We start from the raw sequence: 24,740 nt of genomic DNA, 5'->3' as shown, positions 1-24,740 counted from the left end.
GCATTATGTAACATTTAGGAGAATCTGTTGACAGAAATGAAATATCATATTTATAACTATGTTTTCAGTGGTGTATAAGGACCTTACACAATGAACTGTTATGTTTTTATTACCTTAGAATGAGCCATTTCTATCTACACACACCGCGGGTCCGCTTACATCGACATGTTTCTACGGTGGCCCTGAACGGACACGTGTTTCGTCACTATGTTGTTCTTCGTGTAACGATCTAGCTAAAGTCAGTGGATAAAACACTGACACAGTGATGAACAAGTAACAATAATATTCACAATAACGTCTCAGTAAACGTAATTTCTTAATTTATCTTTGTAAAGAAACCTCATTCTGCTGTCTCAGATGACGACATCACTTCCTGTCGGCCACCGTAACTTATGTTGGGTGCAACTCGCAACCTCACCACTAGATGCCGCAAAAAATTACACACTGCACCAAAAATTGTCATTAAAACACTGAATTATTTAGTTGTTATAATGAAACAGTTTATAATGTTTTGACAAGCAAGTGAGAACATTTTCTCATACAACTTTAGAACAGCACAAATCTGAATAAATAATGCTAATTATTAAATAAATACTTTAAGATTGTATTAACATTATGTAGTAATTGAGAAGAGACTCACACGCTGTTTGTTCCAGTGTTTTTTGGACTCCTGCACGATCTCCTCGTGGCTGATTCCTGCGCACAGAGAGATGAAGTTTGGGGAGTTTATCTGATATAATGCAGCACCTCGAACATAAAACATCTACTTGAAACAGTCATTAATTCTTAAATGCCTGGCCCGGTTTACAGCTGGTACTGAGATCCGAACCACTATTAGGTATGCAAAACATGAATGGGTCAATGAAAAATATACTATTTTATTGTAATATATATATATATATATATACACACACACACACACACACACACACATTTTTTTACATTCATAACTGATGTCTTAATTGTCATTATTATTAGTATTATTGTCATAGCACTGTTTATTTTTATAACATATGCATTTCTTTTATTTGTGTGTATTTTTTTAAGATGTTACCATTCTCTTGTAAACAACATTTTAATTCACAGCAATAAAAAATATAGCCAATATATGTATGTGTAACAGAACCTCTAATGTGTGTGTGTGTGAGACCTTCAGTATGTGTTTCTGTACCACAGTCTCTAGTGTGTGAGTGTGTGAGTGATCTCCAGTGAGTGTGTGTGTGTGTGTACCCGAGTCTCTCTGCAGGATCCAGATCAGCAGTTCGATGATCGAGTGAGCGAAGCAGCAGCCGTCCTCCATCTTACAGCCCACACTGAGCTCATGACGACACATGTCAAACTGACAGCGAGGACTCAGCTCTCGGATCTTACTGTAACTCACAGCGCTGCTCTTCACCACATGGACCAAACACCTGACAGACACACACACACACACAGATGCTTTACTTATAATATATACATACAGCTGGATGGATGGACAGTTAGATATAATGATAGAAAAACAATTGATGGATGGAACAATAATGAAACCAATGCATTGATGGATAGAACTAGAAAGACAGACAGACAGACAGACAGATAGATAGATAGATAGATAGATAGATAGATAGATAGATAGATAGATAGATAGATAGATAGATAGATAGATAGATAGATAGATAGATAGATAGATAGATAGATAGATAGATAGATAGATAGTCAAAAGTACCGACTTCAGTACCAAGTCGGTACTTAAATTTTAAAAATGACGATACAGTCTGTCAGCAGATCCCCAAGTCATTGTTGATCACTGTAGCCAATCAGAGACATACATGTTGAGCCCGTGAACTCGGTGGCCAATCAGAGGCGTTTGAGAATCTGTTGAACAGCACTCAAAGTGCTGGAGGGAAAAGCTGGTATCGTCACACTTTTTAACTTCAGTACTGACTTGCTACCGAAGTCTGTAGTTTTAACAACACTAGATGGATGTTGTTCTCACACACTTCTTCTTGTCGAACTGATGTTGTGTTTGCAGATTGGCACACACATCGGGATCCTCCTTCCAGCGTCGGCTGATCATTCTGGGTTTACAGTCGAAGCAGGCCTGATGAAGAACAGACACGTGTGTGTGTGTGTCACAACAGAGACGTAAGAAACACACGACTCAACATCCACAGCACTGAACCTGGTCATTTACACTTTTATAGAATAGCTTTACCTGAATAAATATGTGTCTGTGTAAAATGATGTCACTTACATTATATTAAGTGTAAGTGCTCCTAAAAAAGCTGTTTTGTCCTACATAAGGGTCAGTACTATTCCATTAAAGTGGTCATTAACATTGTTTTTATAGATTTTGTAAATAATAATTTATTCATAAATATATACTATATATTAATAAACATTAAAAAAAAAAATCACACGACATTACTTAAAATATACTATGATATAAAATATACTATAGTACTTAAAAACATTAATTAAAACATGATGTTGACAAAATATGACAAGCAAAACATGGCAAAATTGAAATAATTTAACAACAATTCTATTCAAAAATTCAGATTCAATTCATTCAAAAACAACATCTAGAATCAATTTGATTCCATTAAATAATTTGTCAATAATGTTAATGTAATCTTATTTCAACAGATTAAGTTTGAACAAAACAAAATGTCTGTGTTGAAACACATTTAAATGTTGATTCAATTAATAAATAAAGGGTTTGAATATTTAGGTTTATTTTGCACTCTCATCAACAAAACGTTTTCATGGACTAAATTTAGATGCAATTTTAGCTTTCGTTAATTTTATAGTAAAATTGACTAATATTAATGAATATGACATTAACTTTTTGACAAAATTTAAAGGACAAAAAATATAGCTAAATAAATCCTACTTTTATTATGAAGAGATTTTAATCATTTTTTATTCTTAGCTTTTGTTATTTTTATTTCTAATGCATCTCTCGTGATTATTTTATGATTTTGTTTTAAATAATTTGTGTGTAAAGCACTCACTTTAAATCAGTAACTCCTCATTATAAGACTCTTTCAACTGAGGTATAAATCCATCAGTAAAAATCTCAAGACTGGTATCAAATCATTCAATTTTAAACGCGAGGGAGTTTGTGTGTGTGTGTGTGTGTGTGTGTGTGCTGTTACCTCACAGAGGAACATGAACATGCCCGTGTGTGTGTTCAGCAGTGTGGTGACGCTGAGTGCTTGTCTCTCATTGGTCGCCAGTGGATTGAAGAGCAGCTCTCGGACGAGTAAGCCCCGCCTCTCCTGCGTCCACACGTCAATCTCTTCTTGACAATATGCAAACGTGCAGCCCTCACCGTACTGACACACCTGACTCTCCAACACCTCTACACACACACACACAGGGTGGATTCAATCACATTAATCAAGGTACTAGTTAGGCTTGCTATGATAGTCGTGTTGACGGTGTTCAAGAGCAACTAAAGTCCCCACTGGCGATTCTGATTATTATTTTAAATAAAATCATGTAGTTCATTAAAAGTACAGTCACTAAATAAAAACTGAATGTGTCTGCGTAATAAATCGCAGCCCAGATCAGCAACAGGAGTCAGATTATATTACTCACAAGAGTGAGAAACAGACTGACAAGACGATGACGGATAATATCTGGTGTCAAAATTTGTCATTGTTATTTGTCATTGTACTGTTTTGTTGTTGTGTTTTAGCATAATAGGCTAATAAACTCAAGCAATACGCCCCTGAATTGCTGCTAATTTGAAAGCGGAACTAAAATGTGTGGCCGCACGTGTCCACGAGTGTTTCAGTTCCTTCCTATGAAAAACACTCGCTGTGCTCCACACCATTACGAATGCACGAGCGGATGCGCGCATTTAACTTTCGCCTTTAAAATAGGGATTTAAAAGCCCCCGCGGGTGATACCGGTGTTCTCGCACGTCCATTAACCAGTGGAAAAACATCCTAGTACTCAATAATCAAGTCACTCAGCATGTGACGCACCTCTGCAGAGCACGAAGGCGGCCTGGAAGTTGTTGCGAGTTGGGCGGGGCCGGATCCGCCTCCAGGGCGAGTTAGCTCCGCCCACCCGCCGGCACAGCAGAAGGTCCTTCTGACAGCTGTGGTTCACTTCAGACCTGAGCTCAAAATCCAGCACACCTGGACCTGAGAGAGACACACAGACACGTGAGGTAAAGCTAGAGTATTACAAGTGACGCGAGTTACAAAAATCAGATTGCTTTCAAGTAACTAGTAAAGTGGCGTTACTTTGAAATTTGAACCAGAATATCTGACAGCCGTCCTGTCCTCATGTTGACAGAAATCAGATGAGAAAGATGGATATATAGGATGAGAAACAGATAGATAGACAGATAGATGGATAGATAGGATGAGAAATAGACAGACAGATAGATGGATGGATGGATGGATGGATGGATGGATGGATGGATGGATAGATAGATAAACAGGATGAGAAATAGATAGATGGATAGATAATAGACAGATAGATAGACAGACAGACAGACAGACAGACAGACAGACAGACAGACAGACAGATAGACAGATAGATAGATAGATAGATAGATAGATAGATAGATAGATAGATAGATAGATAGATAGATAGATAGATAGATAGATAGATAGATAGATAGATAGATAGATAGATAGATAGATAGATAAACAGGATGAGAAATAGATGGATGGATAACAGACAGACAGACAGACAGACAGACAGACAGACAGACAGACAGACAGACAGACAGACAGACAGACAGACAGATAGATAGATAGATAGATAGATAGATAGATAGATAGATAGATAGATAGATAGATAGATAGATAGATAGATAGATAGATAGATAGATAGGATGAGAAATAGATAGATGGATAGATAATAGACAGACAGACAGACATATAGATAGATAGATAGATAGATAGATAGATAGATAGATAGATAGATAGATAGATAGATAGATAGATAGATAGATAGATAGATAGATAGATAGATAGATAGATAGATAGATAGATAGAGATAGATATAGATAGATAGAGAGAGAGAGATAGATATAGATAGATAGAGAGAGAGAGGAGCAGCCACTGATCAGCCACTCTAAACATGAGCTCCTGAAAAATTATAAAAGAATGAACCAAAGAATGAGACAGAGAGTGAGATAACGACAACAAACAAGAAAAAACAACAGAAGAACGATTCGGGTAAAGACTATTTTTTTTTCCTATAAAATACATTTTAATACAAGAAAGAAGACTTGAACCTGTGGGTTAGCATCCAGCCTCTGAGTCTCCACTCTAACAGCTAACTGGAGTTTTCCCTCCAAAACCTGAAAGGCTTTCTTAAAGGAACTACAGCTGAAAAACTTCTGATATTCAGTTACTAAACAGAGAGATTAGCTTCATCTGGCAAAAATCCTAAACAAAAACTGTATATTTTGATCTATTAGAGTAAAATCTCTCATTATTACAAGCTAAAAGCTAAGTTAGCTGCAGTCTTGGCTCAGTGCCCAGCCCGATCACCATGGCAACCCTGGCGCAGACAGAGTGCACGGGGGAGGTGCTTTACCCGGAGAAGTGCAGAAGTGTACAGGCCAGAAAAAAACACAAAGAGAAAACTCTCAGAGACAACCCTGATCTTCTGTATGCGGACTACATTCAACTTAATGGGAGAAGAATCAAGAACAACCTCATCTTCTACACCACTTTGATAACTGCATGGAAATCAGCCATCTGTGAGGAATTCAAGAACATTTTTAAAGAAGGAATTGGTCGAGGTGGAAGATTAACTATATGCAAAGATGAAATGCTTGACACAGACAACCCAATACTCACCATAACCTACTATACTAAAGGCACCTTCCTTCTGCAAGGCAATGAGGCAAGCCTGAACTCATTCGAGGAGATCTTCCCCCGGCTGAAGGCCAGAGTAGAGGAAGAGAGAGACGAACCTCATGCAAACAGCACAGACTCTGAGGAGGAAGGCCCAGTGACTCTTTCACCTGCACCATCAGACCGGCGGCTGAGAGACAGTTTAGCTCTACTGGAACTGGACTTCGCTGAATTCAGGGAACTCACTCAAGTCAAACTTTCAGACACATGCAACACAAACAGTTCCATCCAAGCGCTCAAAGATGAGCTCAGACAGCTAAAGAAAGACACCAACTCTACCATCACTGAACTCAACAGAGCTCTCAGGGAACTGCAAGGAGAAAACCAAACTCTCCGCGTACAGATGCGCAAGCTAGAGGAGGACAACGAGAGAAAAGAAGAGAGCTTCTCCAGACAGCTGCAAGTAATGAGAGAGCAGTTACAGACAAACACAGAAGACAACACACGTCACTACAGTACAGCTCCTACTACAGACTACACAAACACAGACAATGAGCCTGCCACAATCACACAGACACCTGCAAAAACTCAACCCCCCCCTGCCCCCCCTCCAGAACCTGATCCAGATATTCTCCTCCTCATGGACTCTAATGGGAAGTTCTTAGACCCACAGAAACTTTTTCCACATCAGAAAGTCTCTGCCAAACGATGCAGCACAACTGGCCACGCCCACCAGATCATCAGAGACTTCCCAGGACAGCCCTCATGTGTCATAATCCACACTGGGACCAATGACCTCCACTCGCTGCGCAACAACACTGCGGATGCCGTCAGGAAAATGGCAGAAACCACCAGCAAAAAATTCCCAGAATCCCGGATTGTTATCTCCACACTTCTCCCACGACATGACACACCACCACACATTATCCACAACATCAACACTGAAATTTCCCGCAGATGTTCTTCACTTCCAAACGTGCACCTGGTCCACCACCACCACATCGGCCTCCACCACCTGTACGACGGACTCCACCTGCACAGAGATGCAGTGCGCACTTTTGCAAGGGCCCTTAAAGATGCAGCCCTGGGCCGCACCCCAACACCACCGAGACATCTGCTACCGACTCCAGAACACTACCGGCCAATTCAACCCTACATGCCCAGACACACACCCCCGACCCCGATGAGGAGAGACGTCAGCTGGACAAACATCCCACATCCTCCACCACGTTCACACCCACCTATGGATCACTACACACCTGTAAACCTGCAGTCACCAACTCCACGTTCACCTGCTGGCCATCAAGTCCCCATTAGGAAGAAGAAACCAACCCCCTCCACACACACAGAGAAATCCCCCCACCCAAGAGCACAGAGCTATGCTGAAGCTTTAGCCCGGCCTCCTGCTCCACCCACCACCTCCACCTCCACACCTGCCAGCGAACTGAGCCAGATCAGAGAGATGCTGCAAACACTGTGCAACCAGCTCCTGAACAGATAAGAACACACAGTGCTCTACTAGAGAGGAAAAAAAATAAATGTGTGTGTATATTTATATATATCTCTATATATATGCATGTATAATTTTGCACTAATGTAAATTGTTTACCATGTATATTTTCACAGGTAACCTACTTTAAATTATCTTCTCTCTGTCTCACCAAATAGGTTTATCTTTTAGAATACGAATGCGTTCATTTCAAATAAGTTGCTGGAATATTCAGGGTCTTCACTCTTCAACGTTTGGTTCTAAAAGTACAGACCCAGAATTTCTAAAACATATAAAAGATGTTGACATCATAATCCTCACTGAAACCTGGTGTCGAAATGATGCGCTTACCTACTGTCCCTCAGGCTACTATGAAGTGATTGTCCCCTCAGTCAAAATAAGTACAGTCCACCGTGGACGAGACTCGGGGGGAGTTCTGGTGTGGTACAGGGAGGATCTGGCCAAACACATTTCAACAGTCTCAGTTGGAAAATTTCATTGCTGGTTAAAAATAAACCAAACTGGCATTTCTACTAAAGAAATATATCTCTGCGCCATCTACATTCCCCCAGCGGATTCCCCTTACCATGAGGAGGAATACCTCAACAACATCCACACAGAAATCAGCCATTTCCAGGCCCAGGGAAATGTGCTGCTGTGTGGAGACTTCAATGCAAGAACTGGATCTGAACCTGATGACATAGATCCAAAGGGTGATGAGTATGTCTTTGGCCAGGACCCCCCGAGTATCACAGGAAAACTTCCACCGAGAAACAACCTAGACCAGACAGTAAATAAAACTGGTAGAGAGCTGGTGCAGCTCTGCCGAGACTCAGGCCTGTACATACTCAACGGCAGGATCCGAGGGGACTCTTTAGGGAGGTTCACATGTTGTTCAGGTCTTGGAGCTAGTGTAGTTGACTACGCCATCACTGACATGGACCCATCCTCCTTCAATGCATTCACTGTCAAACAGCAAACTCCGCTTTCTGACCATAACCAAACTAACATCTATATCAAAACGCGTCACACACCAGAACAAAACAGACTGGAAACCCGCCGAATGTATCAGGTCCAGCAGAGATACAAATGGGCTCCGGACAGCACAGACAAGTTTGTCCAAGCCCTCAGTTCTGAAGAACTAAAAAATCAAATAAATACATTTACTACTAAGAAATTCGAAACAACTAAAGATGGTGTTAATTCGGCTACAAATGAAATCAATAACATATTTAATAAAGCAGCACAGAAAAGTGAATTGAAAAAGAAAGGCAAAAAATACACAAAAAATACTCCAAAAGATGAAAAATGGTTTGACTCAGACTGCAAAACATTGAGAAAACAACTTAGAAAATTATCAAATCTGAAACATAAAGAACCAAACAACACTGACTTAAGAACTGAATACTTTTCAAAACTAAAAATATATAAAGACACAATTAGAGTGAAGAAGCAACACCATCTGACCAAAAGTATAGAAGAATTAGAACACTCAATAAATCAGAATCAGTTCTGGGATATGTGGAATAATCTGAGCACCACTAAACCACAAGACCTACCAATACAAGATGGAGAAATTTGGACAAATCATTTCGAAAACTTATACAGAGAAATCCCATCAAAACAACTCAATGACAATTATAATCGGATCAAACTAAATCTACAAACTTATGAAGAGACAATTAAAAATAATCAAAATCCACTTGACTTCCCAATTACACAGGAAGAATTGGCAAACAAACTCAAAAGCCTAAAAGGAAATAAATCTTGTGGTCCTGACAGCATTCTAGGTGAGATGCTGAAACACAGCACACCGGAGCTGCAGGCGGCGCTGCTCAAACTGTTCAACATCGTACTCCGTTCAGGCTGTTTTCCTGACATCTGGAGCCAAGGACTTATTACCCCAATTCACAAGAGTGGAAATAAATTAGACCCTAATAATTTCAGAGGCATTTGTGTGAGCAGTAATCTGGGGAAGTTATTTAGCAGTATTTTAAACAATAGAATTGTAAGCTTCCTTAACGAACACAATGTCCTGAGCCCGAGTCAGATTGGCTTCATTCCAAAACACAGAACTACTGACCACATTTACACCCTACACACCCTAATCAATAAACACGTAAAACAGACCAAAAACGGAAAAATATTTGCATGCTTTGTCGATTTCAAAAAAGCATTTGATTCTATTTGGCACAACGGATTATATTACAAACTTTTACAAAGCGGTGTAGGGGGTAAAGTCTATGACATTATAAAATCAATGTATTCGAACAACAAATGTGCAATTCGAATTGGCAACAAACATACAAAATTCTTTACCCAAAAGAGAGGAGTGCGGCAGGGCTGTAGCCTGAGTCCAACGCTGTTCAACATCTACATTAATGAACTAGCGGTGCAGTTGGAGCAGTCTACAGGCCCTGGACTCACCCTACAGGACAGGAGCATCAAGCTCTTGCTGTACGCAGACGACCTGGTGCTGCTGTCACCCACTGCACAGGGACTACAGCAGCACCTGGACCTGCTGCACAACTACTGCCAGAACTGGGCCCTGGCAGTCAACCTCAAAAAGACCAACATTATGGTCTTTCAGAAGAAGCCCAGATGTCAGGAACACAGATACCAGTTCAGTCTAGGCAGCACCGGCCTAGAGCACACGATGCAGTACACTTACCTCGGCCTGGTCATCACTGCATCGGGGAGTTTCAGTCTGGCAGTGAATGCTCTTAAAGATAAAGCTCGCAGAGCTCTATACGCCATTAAGAAGAAATTCCAAAACTCTGAATTACCAATTCCAATCTGGTGTAAAATCTTTGATAGTGTGATTCAGCCCATTGCGCTGTATGGAAGTGAGGTGTGGGGTCCACTCAGTGATCAGAGCTACACTAGATGGGACAGACATCCAACAGAAGCCCTACACACAGAATTCTGCAAAATGATACTAAAACTACAAAGGAAAACACCCAATAATGCGTGTAGGGCAGAATTAGGCCGATTCCCATTGATTATTAATATGCAAAAAAGATCCCTCAAATTCTGGATGCATCTAAAATCAAGTCCCACAGAATCGCTACATTTTAAAGCATTACAGACCCAAGAACTGAACCCCGAAAAGAGTCTCCTCAGTCAGCTGGTCCTGAGACTCACTAACTCGACTAACCCTACTAACACTCACCAGTCTCAGACCAGCACTGCTCCTCACACACACATCAGAATAAACCAAATTACTAAACAGTCTAAAAATACATATCTGGAACATTGGGATCAGGAAACAAAAACACAAAGTAAACTACAATTCTATCGAAATCTGAAATCAAATTATGAAATGGAGGAATATCTCCAGAGTGTGAGAGACACAAAGCAGAGACAGATCCTGAGCAAGTACAGGCTGAGTGAACACAGTCTAGCCATCGAGACCGGCCGACACAGAAAGAGCTGGCTACCCCGAGAGCAAAGGGTGTGTGTTCAGTGTAGGACAGGAGAAATCGAAACAGAGACACACTTCCTCCTCCACTGCCACAAATACAGCTCCATCAGAGACCTCTACTTCAATAAACTTAATAAACTAATACAGAACTTTACAACCATGACTGAAGTAGAGCAGATAAAGATCTTACTAGGAGAGGGACAGACCGCAGCACTGACTGCCAGATACGTGTGTGCGTGCCACAGCCTGAGAGACAGTAGGTGAATGTATGTGTGTGTGACCTCAGTGTGTTTCCCTAATGTCCACCACAGTGACCCTTAGTAATGTGTGTATATATATGTCAAAACACTGTGGTATCAAACGTTCATAGAAATTATAATCTGTTACACTGTTATTTTTTGCAATTAATTTAATGTGTACATTTTAATTTAAGTTGTTATAATACTTTGTTATTTTTACTGTCTTCACTATACTATGTGTTACAAGCTTTCGCAATATTGTAATATGTACAGTCATGCCAATAAAGCAATTTGAATTGAATTGAATAGATAGATAGGATGAGAAATAGATAGATGGATAGATAATGGACAGACAGACAGACATATAGATAGATAGATAGATAGATAGATAGATAGATAGATAGATAGATAGATAGATAGATAGATAGATAGATAGATAGATAGATAGATAGGATGAGAAATAGATAGATAATAGACAGACAGACAGACAGACAGACAGACAGACAGACAGACAGACAGATAGATAGATAGATAGATAGATAGATAGATAGATAGATAGATAGATAGATAGATAGATAGATAGATAGATAGGATGAGAAATAGATAGATGGATAGACAGACAGACAGACAGACAGACAGATAGATAGATAGATAGATAGATAGATAGATAGATAGATAGATAGATAGATAGATAGATAGATAGATAGATAGATAGATAGATAGATAGATAGATAGATAGATGGATAGATAATAGACAGACAGACAGACAGATAGATAGATAGATAGATAGATAGATAGATAGATAGATAGATAGATAGATAGATAGATAGATAGATAGATAGATTATGAGAAATAGATAGATGGATAGATAATAGATAGACAGACAGATGATAGATAGATAGATGTGAATCACCTGTAGAAGTGAAGCAGCTGCTGCAGGCTTGAGCAAATTCATGTGTTTGTTCCAGTGGGTTCTTAGACAGACAGGAAAGAGTGGAGGTCACATGACCATTCCTCTGTAACACACACACACACACACACACATATATATGAACTCTCTCTCATGATGTTAAACAGAGATGTTTTAATGTGTTCACATCACCAGCAGTCAGAGACGACACACTCACCTGATGAGAAGAGTTCGTCAGTTTGACCGACGGCAGAAAACTACGACCAACTTTCCCACCTGACAGAGAAATGAAGTCATATAAAGATTTCAGTCTCTGAACAGGGAATTTAACAAGTGTTATTTCTAGAGATTAATCAAATATTAAAAAGTAAACGTGAACATGAACATGATTGAATTTGAAGTCTCTCAAGTTCAAGATATCAAACCAAGATGCAAAAAGTAAAGTAATCGGATAAAAAAAGAGCTGAAACCTTGAAAAACATTAAGATCTTGAAACTGGGGGTCACAAAATGTAATTATTTTACATTTATTTGCAATAACTATATCTCGACACTCCTAGTTTCTGTAAATAAAAGGTTTCACTTTATTTTGATGGTGCCTTTTACACATTCTGTTGACTGTATGAGGCGTTGCACCTACATGTCTAACTCTCATTAGAGTATCATTAGGCTTATTAATATTTATTTTAAGCCAATTTGTTACAATGTCTAACTCTTGTTAGAGTATCAGTAAAGTATTAGTAGAATAAGTTTGACATATTGTTTGCCGAGTTGCTTATAGACAATAGATTGTCGGATTATTGGAGGATCATCACAATAGTCAAGTCACCTTCATTCATACAGCGCTTTTAATAATGTAGACTGTTTCAAAGCAGCTTTACAGAGATAATAGGAAATTAAAGTAACTGAGATAGTTTGGGCTTCACAGCAGCTCTAAAATAAAGTTATTGTCCAGCTAAAAAATGTAGTTGTAACTGATTCACTTCCATCGCAACGATCATTAATTATGAACTCGCTTAAACAAACCGTTCTAACTAGAGGCAGGCCGATATTATCGGCCGATATTAGGCATTTTCCAAATTATCGTATCGGCAGTTATAATGACCGATAAATGAATATTTCAAAAATAAAATAAAAACGGATGAAACATGCTTGAACCATGTCATGAGTCTTGGAGTTGTATAGTTAGTCCACCAGAGGGCACTCTACACCGACCCTGTTGGCAACACTCATTGAGTTGGCCACGACACATACATTGCTTGAATAACAATTAAATCTCTCCTTGGCCTGTTATATTGAAAATGTATGTTTTCCAATTTGCATTATGACATTATCCATTGCTAAATTATGGCTAATCATAGACTAGCTAACCACAAAGCTAGCTAATGCCACTATCATCAGTCTGTTCTGTTTCTTATTAATGCCACTATCATCAGTCTCTTAAGTTTCTTATTAAAATGCATGATCATATTATTTTAGTTAAAACTCATAAATAACTACAAATAACTAATGTTAGGGAAATCTGTTAATGTTTTTTTGTGCATTTCTGAAAAAATAAAATACAAAATAAAAATATCGGCCGATATATGGGAATATCGGATTTCAAAACCAACAAATATTTGTATCGGTATCGGCCTTCAAAATCCTTTATCGGTCGGGCTCTAGTTCTAACAGAAAACCCTTAATGCGATCCGTCCGCTCATTCAGACAACAACAATGTCTAGTGGCTCGAGAACGCAAACCTAGAAAAAGCAGTTAGCGAACTATAAATAAAACTATAAAAAAGAGTTAGCATATATTAAGCAGACAGTTTCCTAATACTCTAACTAAAGATAGTTGACACATAGGTGCAAAGTTACTGAAAGTCAACAGGATGTTTAAAAGGCACCATCAGAATAAAGTGTCACCAGATAAAAGATCTTCGTAATCATGGACCTGGCAGAGTGAATTCAGACAGCGAGTCGAGCACGTCTCCTCCCACCACCAGAGGGCGCTGCGGGAGAACCACGTCTGTGGACGGAAATATGGAGTCCAACGCGTCCAGGGTGGAGCACGAGTTCGTCTCAGGCTTAATGAAAGAGTCCAGCGAGTTCAACTGACTCCCGACGGAGGAGAAGAACGCGGGAGGAAGACGAGGAGACGGAGATGGGAAACACACCTGACCGGGGGAAACGACTCCACTCTGAGTGACAAACATGGAAAGAGTCAACGGGGAACTATAAGCTGGATCACAAACACACGATTTCATTTCATATTCATTAGGGGTGTCACAATATATGGTGTCATAATATTTTTTCGCAATTCAAAAATGCATCAATTTGTATCGTGGATAGTTCACCCAAAATGATAATTACTGTGAGAGAAAATTCTTTTTAGCATCAGTACCACAGTAAACTACTATATATAAGGGCTGGGTAATAAATATCGATTTCTCGATATTCATCGATTCTCATTTTTACGAACCGATATCGATTCTTAAATCTCAAGAATCGATTAGTCGTCCTGTTTCATCACCACTAGATGCCGCTAAACATTACACACTGCACCTTTAATCATCATATGTCTTGGAGTATCACAATAATATGGTCCTGTGAGTTAAAGGGTTAGTTCACCCAAAAATAAAAATTAAGTCATTAATAACTCACCCCCATGCTGTACCAACCCTGTAAGACCTTCGTTCATCTTCGGAACACAAATAAAGATATTTTTGATTGAATCTGAGAGCTGGATCACTCTTCCATAGACTGCCTAAGGGACTGGCTCTTGACGGCCCATAAAGTCATTAAAGAAAAGGTTTAAATATTCCATGTGCCTACAGCGGCTCAATTATAAGTTTATCAAGCGACGAGACTACTTTTTGTGAGAAAAAAACATAAATAACGACTTTATTCCACTATTCCATTACTTCCTTATGGGCGCATGCGCGAGAACTGAGACGAGGACGTTCTTCTTCGACAACTTCTTGTTACCGGCTGCTCACCGCTTAGGAGTTTTACCGCCACCTACCGTATAAAATGATGATCCATATATAAGGCGCTCCGGATTATAAGGAACACTGTCGTTTTTTGAGAAGATTAAAGGCTTTTAAGTGCACCTTATAGTGCGGAAAATACGCTAATTGAAAAGCGTATGTACAGCGCGCATCTTCCTCTGCTTGTAAACAGAAAGTTTTGCGCCTCCGGCTATATCAGCACATCATCTTATACGGTAGGGGGCGGTAAAACTCCTAAGCGGTGAGCAGCCGGTAACAAGAAGTAGTCGAAGGAGAACGTCCTCGTCTCAGTTCTCGCGCATGCGCCCATAAGGAAGTAATGGAATAGTGGAATAAAGTCGTTATTTATGTTTTTTTCGCACAAAAAGTAGTCTCGTCGCTTGATAAACTTATAATTGAGCCGCTGTAGGCACATGGAATATTTAAACCTTTTCTTTAATGACTTTATGGGCCGTCAAGAGCCAGTCCCTTAGGCAGTCTATGTAGGACTGATCCAGCTCTCAGATTCAATCAAAAATATCTTCATTTGTGTTCCGAAGACGAACGAAGGTCTTACGGGGTTGGTACAGCATGGGGGTGAGTAATTAATGACTTAATTTTCATTTTTGGGTGAACTAACCCTTTAAGTGTGGTGATAGATATCAAATCGTGAGATGAGGGCATCGTTACACTCCTGATATTCACCTGCGGTGTGTCTTCCTCTTTGGACATGCAGTCCAGCAGACTGTCCAGCTCGTCCCCCATCAGGTCATTGTCCTCCAGCGGCTGAGACACGGGCACCGACAGACCCAGGGCCTCATGGGAGTCGCTCACGGGGACCGGGGCCGGTAACACAGGAGACAAACCCGCTGCCAAGACGAGAGACAACGACAACACTGAACAAACACCCCTAATCAACAGAGTTTAATGAAGCATTTGCATACTTATCGACCCGTGTTGGAGGGTAACTCATTACTAGAAACAGTCGAAAAGAAATTTTTTGATGAAAACATTCCAGGATTTTCTCCATATAATGCACTTCATTGGGAACCAAACGCTTCAAGGTCCAAATCCCGTAATGTTTTCATCAAAAACCTTAATTTCTTTTCGACTGAAGAAAGAAAGACATGGACATCTTGGATGACATGGGGGTGAGTAAATTATCAGCAAAAGTTTTTTTAAAAAGTGAACTACTCCTTTTAACACAAGTTAACAACACTACTAAACATAAACAAGCATTAAACGATTCTTAATCTTAATCTAACATCACTGTTAGTTAATGTTAGCTAATGCAAGTTAACCAGTGAGATCTTTTAGTAAAGTTTATGCGTTTGGCAGACGCTTTTATCCAAAGCGACCTTCAAAGTATTTCATCAGCTCAAGCTTTCTCTGGGGAGTGAGCCAAAGACCTTGGCGGATCTAGCGCTGCTCTTCACTATCTGAGCGACAGAAAAACACACTGCATTCCCTGATTTTCACACAGAGTATCATGGTATTCTCAACATAATAAATGCCTCTGAGTACCTGCAGAGTCAGCCACTCTCTCCGGCTCGACGGACGATATCTGTGAATAAGAACAAAACACAAGAGAGAGGGGAATCATGTCTTAATCTACTCATCTGAGCTGTACCGAACACAGATTAAAAAGTTTAAATAAAAAGTCCTGCCTCATTTAAAGGTGGCGATATGAGCCTGTTGTCCTCAGATCCTGATGCTTTCCCACGCTGAGAGAGAATAATAAAGAAATGTTACATTAATAAATATGATTATCTTCATGAAACATCTCTTTATTGCACTGAAACATAACGTTTAAAAACATGTCCTGCAGGGGATTGTGGGTGCTCACCTGAGAACTGATGTACGCTTTTCTGTTTCTCAGGCCTAGACTAACTGCAATTTCCTGGGACAAATTACTGACCGTCTGGTCCTGAAAAAGACAGAAAACTTCAGAGTCAGACAGAAGACATTAGCCCTAGACCATGTCACATGACCCGACGCAACTAAACTAATGTGCAGCTAAACACTAAAAATGCTCCAGAAGATTAGGTTAATTTATGTGTTTATTAGATAACAGAAAAAAAGCATTCCTAATTTTCTAATTTAGATATATATATATATATATATATATATATATATATATATATATTATACTCTATAAATAGTTTTCTTAAGATACATATTTAATAAATATTATTCCCAGTTATGCCAAATAACTGTTTATTTCAGTTCAATTTGTCGTTCTGAAATTTCTGTTTTTGAATACAATGTATTTATTTTTACTGTGTATTAACTTAGTCTATTTAGGCAGCTGAAATGTTTAAAATGATTTAGTGACACGCTGCTTTTATTGTCATATTTATACATTTAGTTTAAAAACGGGTTGAATAACATAGATTACAAAATAAATAAATACATACATATAAATATAATAACTGTGCATTTTAGAGATTTTGAATAGTATGAATATGAAATGGCTTAAGTTTGTTTTATCTCCAAATGAAAACATAAACTGGACTAAAAGTATAAAATACAGTAAAAATGTAGTTCGATAATTTTTTATAATTAAATTGCATGTTAAATAATATATATTTTTTTCGTTTAAATAACACTACGTTTTAACTAAATTACTTAAGAGATTTAAATCAGGTTTATTAAGCACTAACATATTAACACACATTAATAAACAGCAACAGTTACGCCAGTTAACAATTTATTTGTTTAATTTTATAAACATATATAATTGTTAAAATGCTGAATATTTGATTGTTTTTATTATTTTATTTTTTCATTAATTCCCTGTGTATTAATTGTGTCTATTCTTTTTTAAATGATTCTTAAAATGGGACATACAGCTTTAAATGTCACATTTATACTTTTAGTTTAATTGTACAAATAGTGATGATATGGGTAAAACAAACCAATAAAAACTGTGTTAAATGGCTTAATTTTGATAAAAACATATTTACAAATTACAAAATACAGTAAAAATAACTACTTATAATAATAATAATAATATTAAATAATCACGTTATTAATTCCTCTAAAGCACACATTATTGTCGTGTTTACCTGCGGTGAGGCCAGCAGACATGCAGCGCTGCAGTCATACGCCTCCCTCAGTCTCCCAGACTCCTTCAGGCACACGGCTTTACGGTATAACGCTTTAGCGCGGTCTTTACACACCTCCAGAGCGCGGTCGCAGTCCCTCACCCCGCTGTCAAACTCACCCTGACGGAGAAAAACAACATATTTATACTCTTGTTTTTCATTGGTGATCAGTGCTAGACCGATATTGGAATTTTTTCTGTTTGGCCGATGAGTGTCAGAAGCTTTTATTTTGAAAGCATGTACAAGAGCTCCCGTTCTTCACTAGTTTACTGTCTGACAGAACTGATGAACAAAGAAGGTGAATTGCATTTAAAAAGTATTTTAGCATTTACCTATATTTTTTTTTAAATAGAAATGCAAACACTATAATACTTTCTCATATACAGATGAAAGCTGATCGCATCCAGGCCGTACTTCATGCAAAAGGGGCCCAAACCAAGTCCTCAGTACATATGCATGATTATACTTTTCAGAGGACTGACATTTTTGTATTTAAAATCTTTTTTTTTTTAATTGATTTCATGTAATATTCTAATTTTGAATATGGGGTTTCCATAAGCTGTACACCATAATCATCAAAATTATAACAAATAAAACATGTAATGAGTCTACTAATATATTAGTTTCACCATTTAAGTTAAAAATAAATGAACTTTTGCACAATATTCAAATTTTTCGAGTCTCACCTGCACTGTCGGCGTTCAGAAAATACGAATTTATATAATGTAAAGTTTCATTACAAAAATACACCATTTAACTTTTGTCTTTCTAGTAGTAAAAAAGAAAAAGAAAAACTGCACGCATTTTGCAGAACAACATTGTTTTGGTTGTGCTTTGGAATATGTTTCTCCTACTGCTCATAAAACATTCACTACTAGACCTAAGCGATTAAACCAGTTTAGACGGAAACTTTAGACGATGAACATCTAGAAGTCCTCAACCCAGTTAAAGTGGTCTGGTTCTCATAGTGTCCCTCGTCTGGAGTAAGAGAGAGGGTTCAGTGACCTTCAAAAAGCTCTTACTCATGCTATCACGCCGGCCTTGCTCCTTATCCACGTCTGGAGATATCCTCGCCCGGTTCCTCAGGAATCCTTGAACATTCCTAGCATCCCAGCGCATGACTTATTGACGCTAATGTATTCCTGCCGTCGAGTTTATATACACTAGACTAGCTGAACAATAAACCTCAGAAAGAGCTTGAACACTGAACTCTTGTCTGTGCTTTTAATGTCTTCTCATGGCGAGGAGCAACTAAGAGTACTGGGGCAAAAAGGCTCAATCTGACTATAAATCAGCAAATAAAAATCCTTCAAAGCAAACAGACTAACTAGATTACCGAGAGCACTGTGGGTTCCAGGGTTTACTTTCTTTTAATTCATGTTTTTAGAGCCAGACCGATATTATCAGCCGATATTAGGCATTTTCCAAAATATCGGTAGTTATAATGGCCGATAAATTAATATTTAAAAAATAAAAATAAAAACGGACAAAACACGCTTCAATCATCTCTCCTTGGCCTGTTATATTGAAAATGTATGTTTTACAATTTGCAGTGTGATGTTATCTATTGCTAAATTATGGCTCATCAGACTAGCTAACCACAAAGCTAGCTAATGCCACTATCATCTGTGGAAAACCACTAACGTTAACATTAATGAGCTTGGAAACCACAATGAACTTTTTCTGCCTAAATAAAGTAATGATTACTGTATTTATAACTAGCATATCTCTAGTTACAGTCCCTGCATTGTAAAATGTAAGTTATACTTGCGAGGAGTGAATATTTAGACATATAGAGAAAAAGTATCAAACGTATCTTGTGCAGAAAAGTTAGCTTTTCTTTTACACGTGTGTGAAATCCAATGACGCCAAGTGTGCGTTGCAGACTGTCGTTCTGTAACGGATTTAGATTAGAATCGCTAAATAGTAGGTTTTCGAAGGCAGGCAGCAACTGATGATTGAAAATGGTTTGATATAGCTTGATGGAAAGAATTTAAAAAGTGCAGGTAAAGGGATAAGCAAGCTGACATTGTAATTATAAGGTAGCTTACAAGGCAATGTAGGGACTAATTATTATTTTATTTATCAGAACTTTAATATATTTTGATGTTCCCCTGTTCTGTTGTGACAATAAAAGAAACAAGTTTCTTTTTAAAATGCTTTATCATATTATTTTAGTTAAAACTCATAAATAACTACAAATAACTATGTTAGGGAAATCTGTTAATGTTTTGTTGCACGTTTCGTAAAAAAAAATATCGGCCGATATATCAGATTTTAAAACCCAAAAAATATTTGTAGCGGTATCGGCCTTCAAAATCCTTTATCGGTCGGGCTCTAGTTTTTAACCGAATCTGAAGCATAAATTGCTTATTAAAATTTTTTTTTTTCATGTTCATTTTTATTTACGGTGAAATTCTTTTTTGTAAAATGTTTCAGTATAAAAGAGATCATTAGATTTCAATGGGGTAAATAAAAGTACAATAAAATATGTTTTGCGCTTCCAAAAACAGCAGAATCTGAGTGCAAGAGAACATGATATTGTTCATTTAAAGTTCCTGTAAAGGCAATTCTACAAAAAAAGTTCTAAACACATTATAAATGTTGCATATGTATTGCTAAATCTGTGAAGTACTCAAATGTGGAGTTAGACTGTTAAACAGTTTTTCCCCATTGCAATTTTACGGATTTTTGGGCGGGGCTAAAACAGGGCTAGATGACGCACTGGAGCCCACGAGCTCCTGGACACTAGGGCTGGGCGATATGGCCAAAAAATCATATCTCGATATTTTTTGGTCAAATGGCGATATACGATATATATCTCGGTACTTTCTACATTTTCTATTTAGATAAAGAAAATCTTTATATTTAAAAAAAAAAAAAAATATATATATATATATATATATATATATATATTATATATATATTCACATTCGGCCCAATGATATCCTACAAACAATGTTGATATTGAAGGATATGGAGACAAATATAATATAGGCTATGCAATATATTATGTGCAAAAAGCTTTTGTTTTTATATTGACTAAAAGCTAAACTAAAAATGAAAATAAAAACAAAAACAAAAGCACAAACTAATTATATTAGCCTGCATTTGATTACCCCATTATAATCACTTTCACTTTCATTAAAAATATATACTTGTAGGTTTAAAATTCCACATATGGCACATTTATTTTCTCCAACAACAAATATTTTAGCAATATGTTTATTTTAGTCAGAATTATTGCGTACTACGTAGTACTATTCACGCGCATGCGCGCGCCGGCGCTCGTTCAAGGAAGCATGAATTTTAGCGGAGATTCACTTGCAGAAGCTCGTCCTCTTCTGACATGGACATATTTGTTGTGAAATGGACATATTTGCTTTACTTTCTAACATTTACAGATGGAGAATATACCTGTGAAATGTAAGTTGAGCACTGAGGAAAGCACCACATCTCAAACGCATTAAACAGCGCAAGTATATCTGTCAGTCAGCAACAGTGTCTGTCAGAGCATTTGACAGGGCGGCAAGCTGCCTTAAACTTGTTAACTATATCAAAGTGATTTTGACGCAATTAATATAAGTCATGTTTAGGACAACTTGTACTACGTAGCCTAGCTACTTTCACTGCAGCAGCTCACACTGTAAACTCCGGTATTTTTCAGATGTGCTCATATCAAACTACTGTATCGATATAAACGGTATTGCCTCATTCCATATCGTTTCAAAAAATATAACGATACATCGTACATACTCGATATATCGCCCAGCCCTACTGGACACGCCCCTATTTGATGACGCACAGAGTCTGATTTCTCCCCTAACACACAATAACACTCCCCGAGCACATTCGCATTCACCGCTCAATCGCGAGTGTCTGTCAGTACTATTAGTTACTACAGCTGAGCCTACAGTTTTCTAGCTAGCTATGCCTTCGACATGGACATGCATGGGCTACTACCTGGATGCGATCATGTAAAAAACAGATCGGTATCTTCATTTAAATTCCCTAAAAACGATCACATCAAGAAGAGGTTTTTAGAGAGCCAACCTTGATGAAGAGCTGAGGATCACCCCCAACACCCGCCTCTGTAGTGATCATTTTACACTGGATCGTTTTATAAACTTTCCTCAGAGACAACTGGGATTCACTGATAATCCGCTGTTACTGGTGAACGGGGCCGAAACGACGATCTCCCGCCTCAGCTTTCATCCTCCCGTCGCGAAAGCAGTATCAGCTAATATCACCGTCAACAGCTCCCGCTAGTGGGCGTGGTTTCAGCGCAGCCAGCGGACACGCCCCCAGTGTTTGAGAACAGAGATAACCGCTCATTTTTTCATGATTTTGATAGCTTATTTTATGTACTTGCCGGCTTTTTTTATCATTCAAATTTGGCTGGGTGGCTAATAACACATTTTTCTGTGGTGTGACAAACTCAGAACACATACTTAATTTTGACTTTACAGGGACTTTAATTTCATCTGCCTCTCTAAAGCACAACTCATTTATAATGTTTCTTCCCCGATTGCAGCAACTTTCATTTATGTTACACCAATTTCCCAGGAAGTGTTGATTTTGTTCACTTAAACATAGGATGGAAATGCAAATTCGTAAAACGTTTTATGCGAGATTCTACAAGTTTTTTATTTTATGTATTTATTCATTTAGCAAAGATGTAAACAAAGATGTAGTGAAACTAACAATAGGACAACAATATACAAGTCCTATGACCCCCTCTCAGTTTAATTGCAAACACAGGTAGACTCACCATGTTCTGATGTGTGGCGGCACGGTTGATGTAGAGACTCTCCAGCAGGGCGTTGGGAACGTGAAGCCCCTCGGCCTGAGCGTAAAGAGACACATTGACGCCCTCGCTGAAATGAGCCCGTGCCTGAGTCCACTCGCCCTCTCGAAACGAGGCGTTGCCCTCGTCTAAGAGATCACACACCAGCTGAACCACAAACCCCTACAAGAGCGACAGAAGAAACAGACAGAACACAAACAAATGGTCATTATGTATCTTTTTAACATTCAATTTGAGCTATTATTCAGATAAGCATTTGTGTGCAAAACATCCTCCAACCTCATAGCCTGCAGGGTCCGGATAAGGCAGGGAACATCTGTAGACACGGGATAAAACCAGTCACTCGAAATTACATTATAAGAGTAATAGTGGAGATTGACAGAATAGATCAGTGCTTCTCGACTGGATTGTTTCACACAATCTGCTCATGTTGTTGACATCTGTCGAATTTGACCAGATGACGCATGAATTGGTGCCAAAATACTTTGATTGGATGCCAACACAATCTACTATCAAAACAAAGCGAAAACTCACTTTTGGGCCCTGACCAGCCAGTTGACAAGCAATAAAAGTGTTCGCTGATAGACTAGAGTTGAAAAAGCTTCTTCAATGCATTCAACCAAGCACAATCTAATGAAACATGATAAAGGATTTTGACAAAAACAACATGTTGGTGAATCTTCTTTCTCCTGGCCTAATCGGCAACGGATATAAACAATCTGGCCGAGAATAATAGAGCAATCTAAATTTATTTCTCACTCAGGGTTTGATAGTTTGCCGTACTTGATGAAGCTCAGCGCTCTCCGAATCTCCTCTCTGCGCTTCTGACGCTCAGCGCTCATGTTTGACCATCACAAGCCTGAAAAACAAACAAACGCATGTGTAAAAGTTCACGTTTACCATCTCTTCAACACAAAGGCACAAATGCCATCAATGTAAAAGTGAAATGTAAAAACCCAGTGTTTATTACAGAAAACAAACTGGTAGCTGTGATTGGAAGTATCTGTACATACTTACAGAACCTGTAGCTTACAGTTTTAAAACTGTAATTTACAAAAAAAAAGTGACATTTTAAAAGAGTTCACCGTAAATTACAGGATATTTGTTGATTTTTACTTAACATTATTAGTTTTTCCCCATGCATGACATAGGAACTCACTGTTAACCAATTTGCCATTTTTAGTTTTTTACAAATAGCTAACTTCCAACCATTTTTTGTGTTTATGCACCAAAAATTAAAAGCCTGAAGGAGGTAACATCACTTTTAAATTATTACAGTCTAAAAAATATTATAGCATAAACTGCATACTCAGATCCTACCCAAAAACCGCTAGTTGTACTGGAAGTGGACATTTAAAACACGCCCAAATGAACTTCCTCCCTACAGTTTCTGCAAAAACGAAACGGAAACAGCTGGAAATAAACATTCACAACGAAGACCTAATAACCCACAACGTCAGCCACCAAAGAGCAAATATAACGTCCGAATACAGTCTCATTTCACAATCACTCAACAACTTTCCAGGCGACTCCTCTAAACTCACCTGAGTCTGGAGAAAATCAAGACCAAACGCGCTTTCTTCTGAGCCTCGCGAGTGTCTATTATTTAGTGGTTCGTGTCTAAAACATTAGAGGAATGACTGTCAGATTATGAATTGATCAATCTCACGACATTTTCCAGATGTATCATGTGTCGACAACACTGCACTGTGAACTCGACAAATGTTTCCAGTTAATAACCGCTTCTTCTCGTGAGACACACGCGACCGTTCCGCCAGGCGGCACGAATCTCACTCTGAACTTTTTTTTTAATAATGTTATTATTCATTAGTAGGGATGTAAATACAGTGAAAATGTTCATTTATAGAGTCGATAACTCGTATACAGAAGGAAACACGCTTTAATAAATATTATTATGTAATATATTAAACCATTTCCAGGAATCAACAACATCTGTGATTGGTCCATCCGGAACAGC

At 38.3% G+C, this 24,740-nt stretch overlaps 1 protein-coding gene across 6 annotated transcripts in view; it reads right to left on the bottom strand.

The window, feature by feature from the left end:
* The window catches only part of zc3h7ba (zinc finger CCCH-type containing 7Ba), a 30,647-nt gene extending 6,000 nt beyond the window's left edge, over nucleotides 1–24,647 (bottom strand). For 2 of the 6 annotated variants that reach the window (XM_039687544.2, XM_039687546.2), the window contains exons 1-17: nucleotides 24,307–24,647; nucleotides 23,546–23,621; nucleotides 23,042–23,078; nucleotides 22,727–22,924; nucleotides 17,917–18,075; nucleotides 16,695–16,775; nucleotides 16,516–16,572; nucleotides 16,373–16,412; nucleotides 15,554–15,717; nucleotides 13,813–14,059; nucleotides 12,096–12,154; nucleotides 11,882–11,984; nucleotides 3,981–4,142; nucleotides 3,144–3,349; nucleotides 1,983–2,083; nucleotides 1,231–1,412; nucleotides 641–696 (exon numbers count right to left, since the gene is read on the bottom strand). In XM_039687544.2, coding sequence (XP_039543478.2) covers nucleotides 641–696; nucleotides 1,231–1,412; nucleotides 1,983–2,083; nucleotides 3,144–3,349; nucleotides 3,981–4,142; nucleotides 11,882–11,984; nucleotides 12,096–12,154; nucleotides 13,813–14,059; nucleotides 15,554–15,717; nucleotides 16,373–16,412; nucleotides 16,516–16,572; nucleotides 16,695–16,775; nucleotides 17,917–18,075; nucleotides 22,727–22,924; nucleotides 23,042–23,078; nucleotides 23,546–23,604 — 1,911 coding nt within the window. In that variant the 5' untranslated portion in view covers nucleotides 23,605–23,621; nucleotides 24,307–24,647. Of the gene's footprint in view, nucleotides 1–640; nucleotides 697–1,230; nucleotides 1,413–1,982; nucleotides 2,084–3,143; nucleotides 3,350–3,980; nucleotides 4,143–11,881; nucleotides 11,985–12,095; nucleotides 12,155–13,812; nucleotides 14,060–15,553; nucleotides 15,718–16,372; nucleotides 16,413–16,515; nucleotides 16,573–16,694; nucleotides 16,776–17,916; nucleotides 18,076–22,726; nucleotides 22,925–23,041; nucleotides 23,079–23,521; nucleotides 23,622–24,082; nucleotides 24,153–24,306 lie in introns of all 6 variants that reach the window. The other 4 variants (XM_039687542.2, XM_039687545.2, XM_039687543.2 and 1 more) reach the window with 4 other exon arrangements.
* Between the last annotated feature and the right edge of the window lie 93 nt (nucleotides 24,648–24,740).

Source organism: Pimephales promelas, chromosome 3, assembly GCF_988280905.1.
Source record: "Pimephales promelas chromosome 3, fPimPro1.hap1.1, whole genome shotgun sequence".
NCBI classification, from domain to species: domain Eukaryota; kingdom Metazoa; phylum Chordata; class Actinopteri; order Cypriniformes; family Leuciscidae; genus Pimephales; species Pimephales promelas.
Note: the sequence above shows the minus strand (reverse complement) of the source record. Positions and strands in the feature narration are given on the sequence as shown.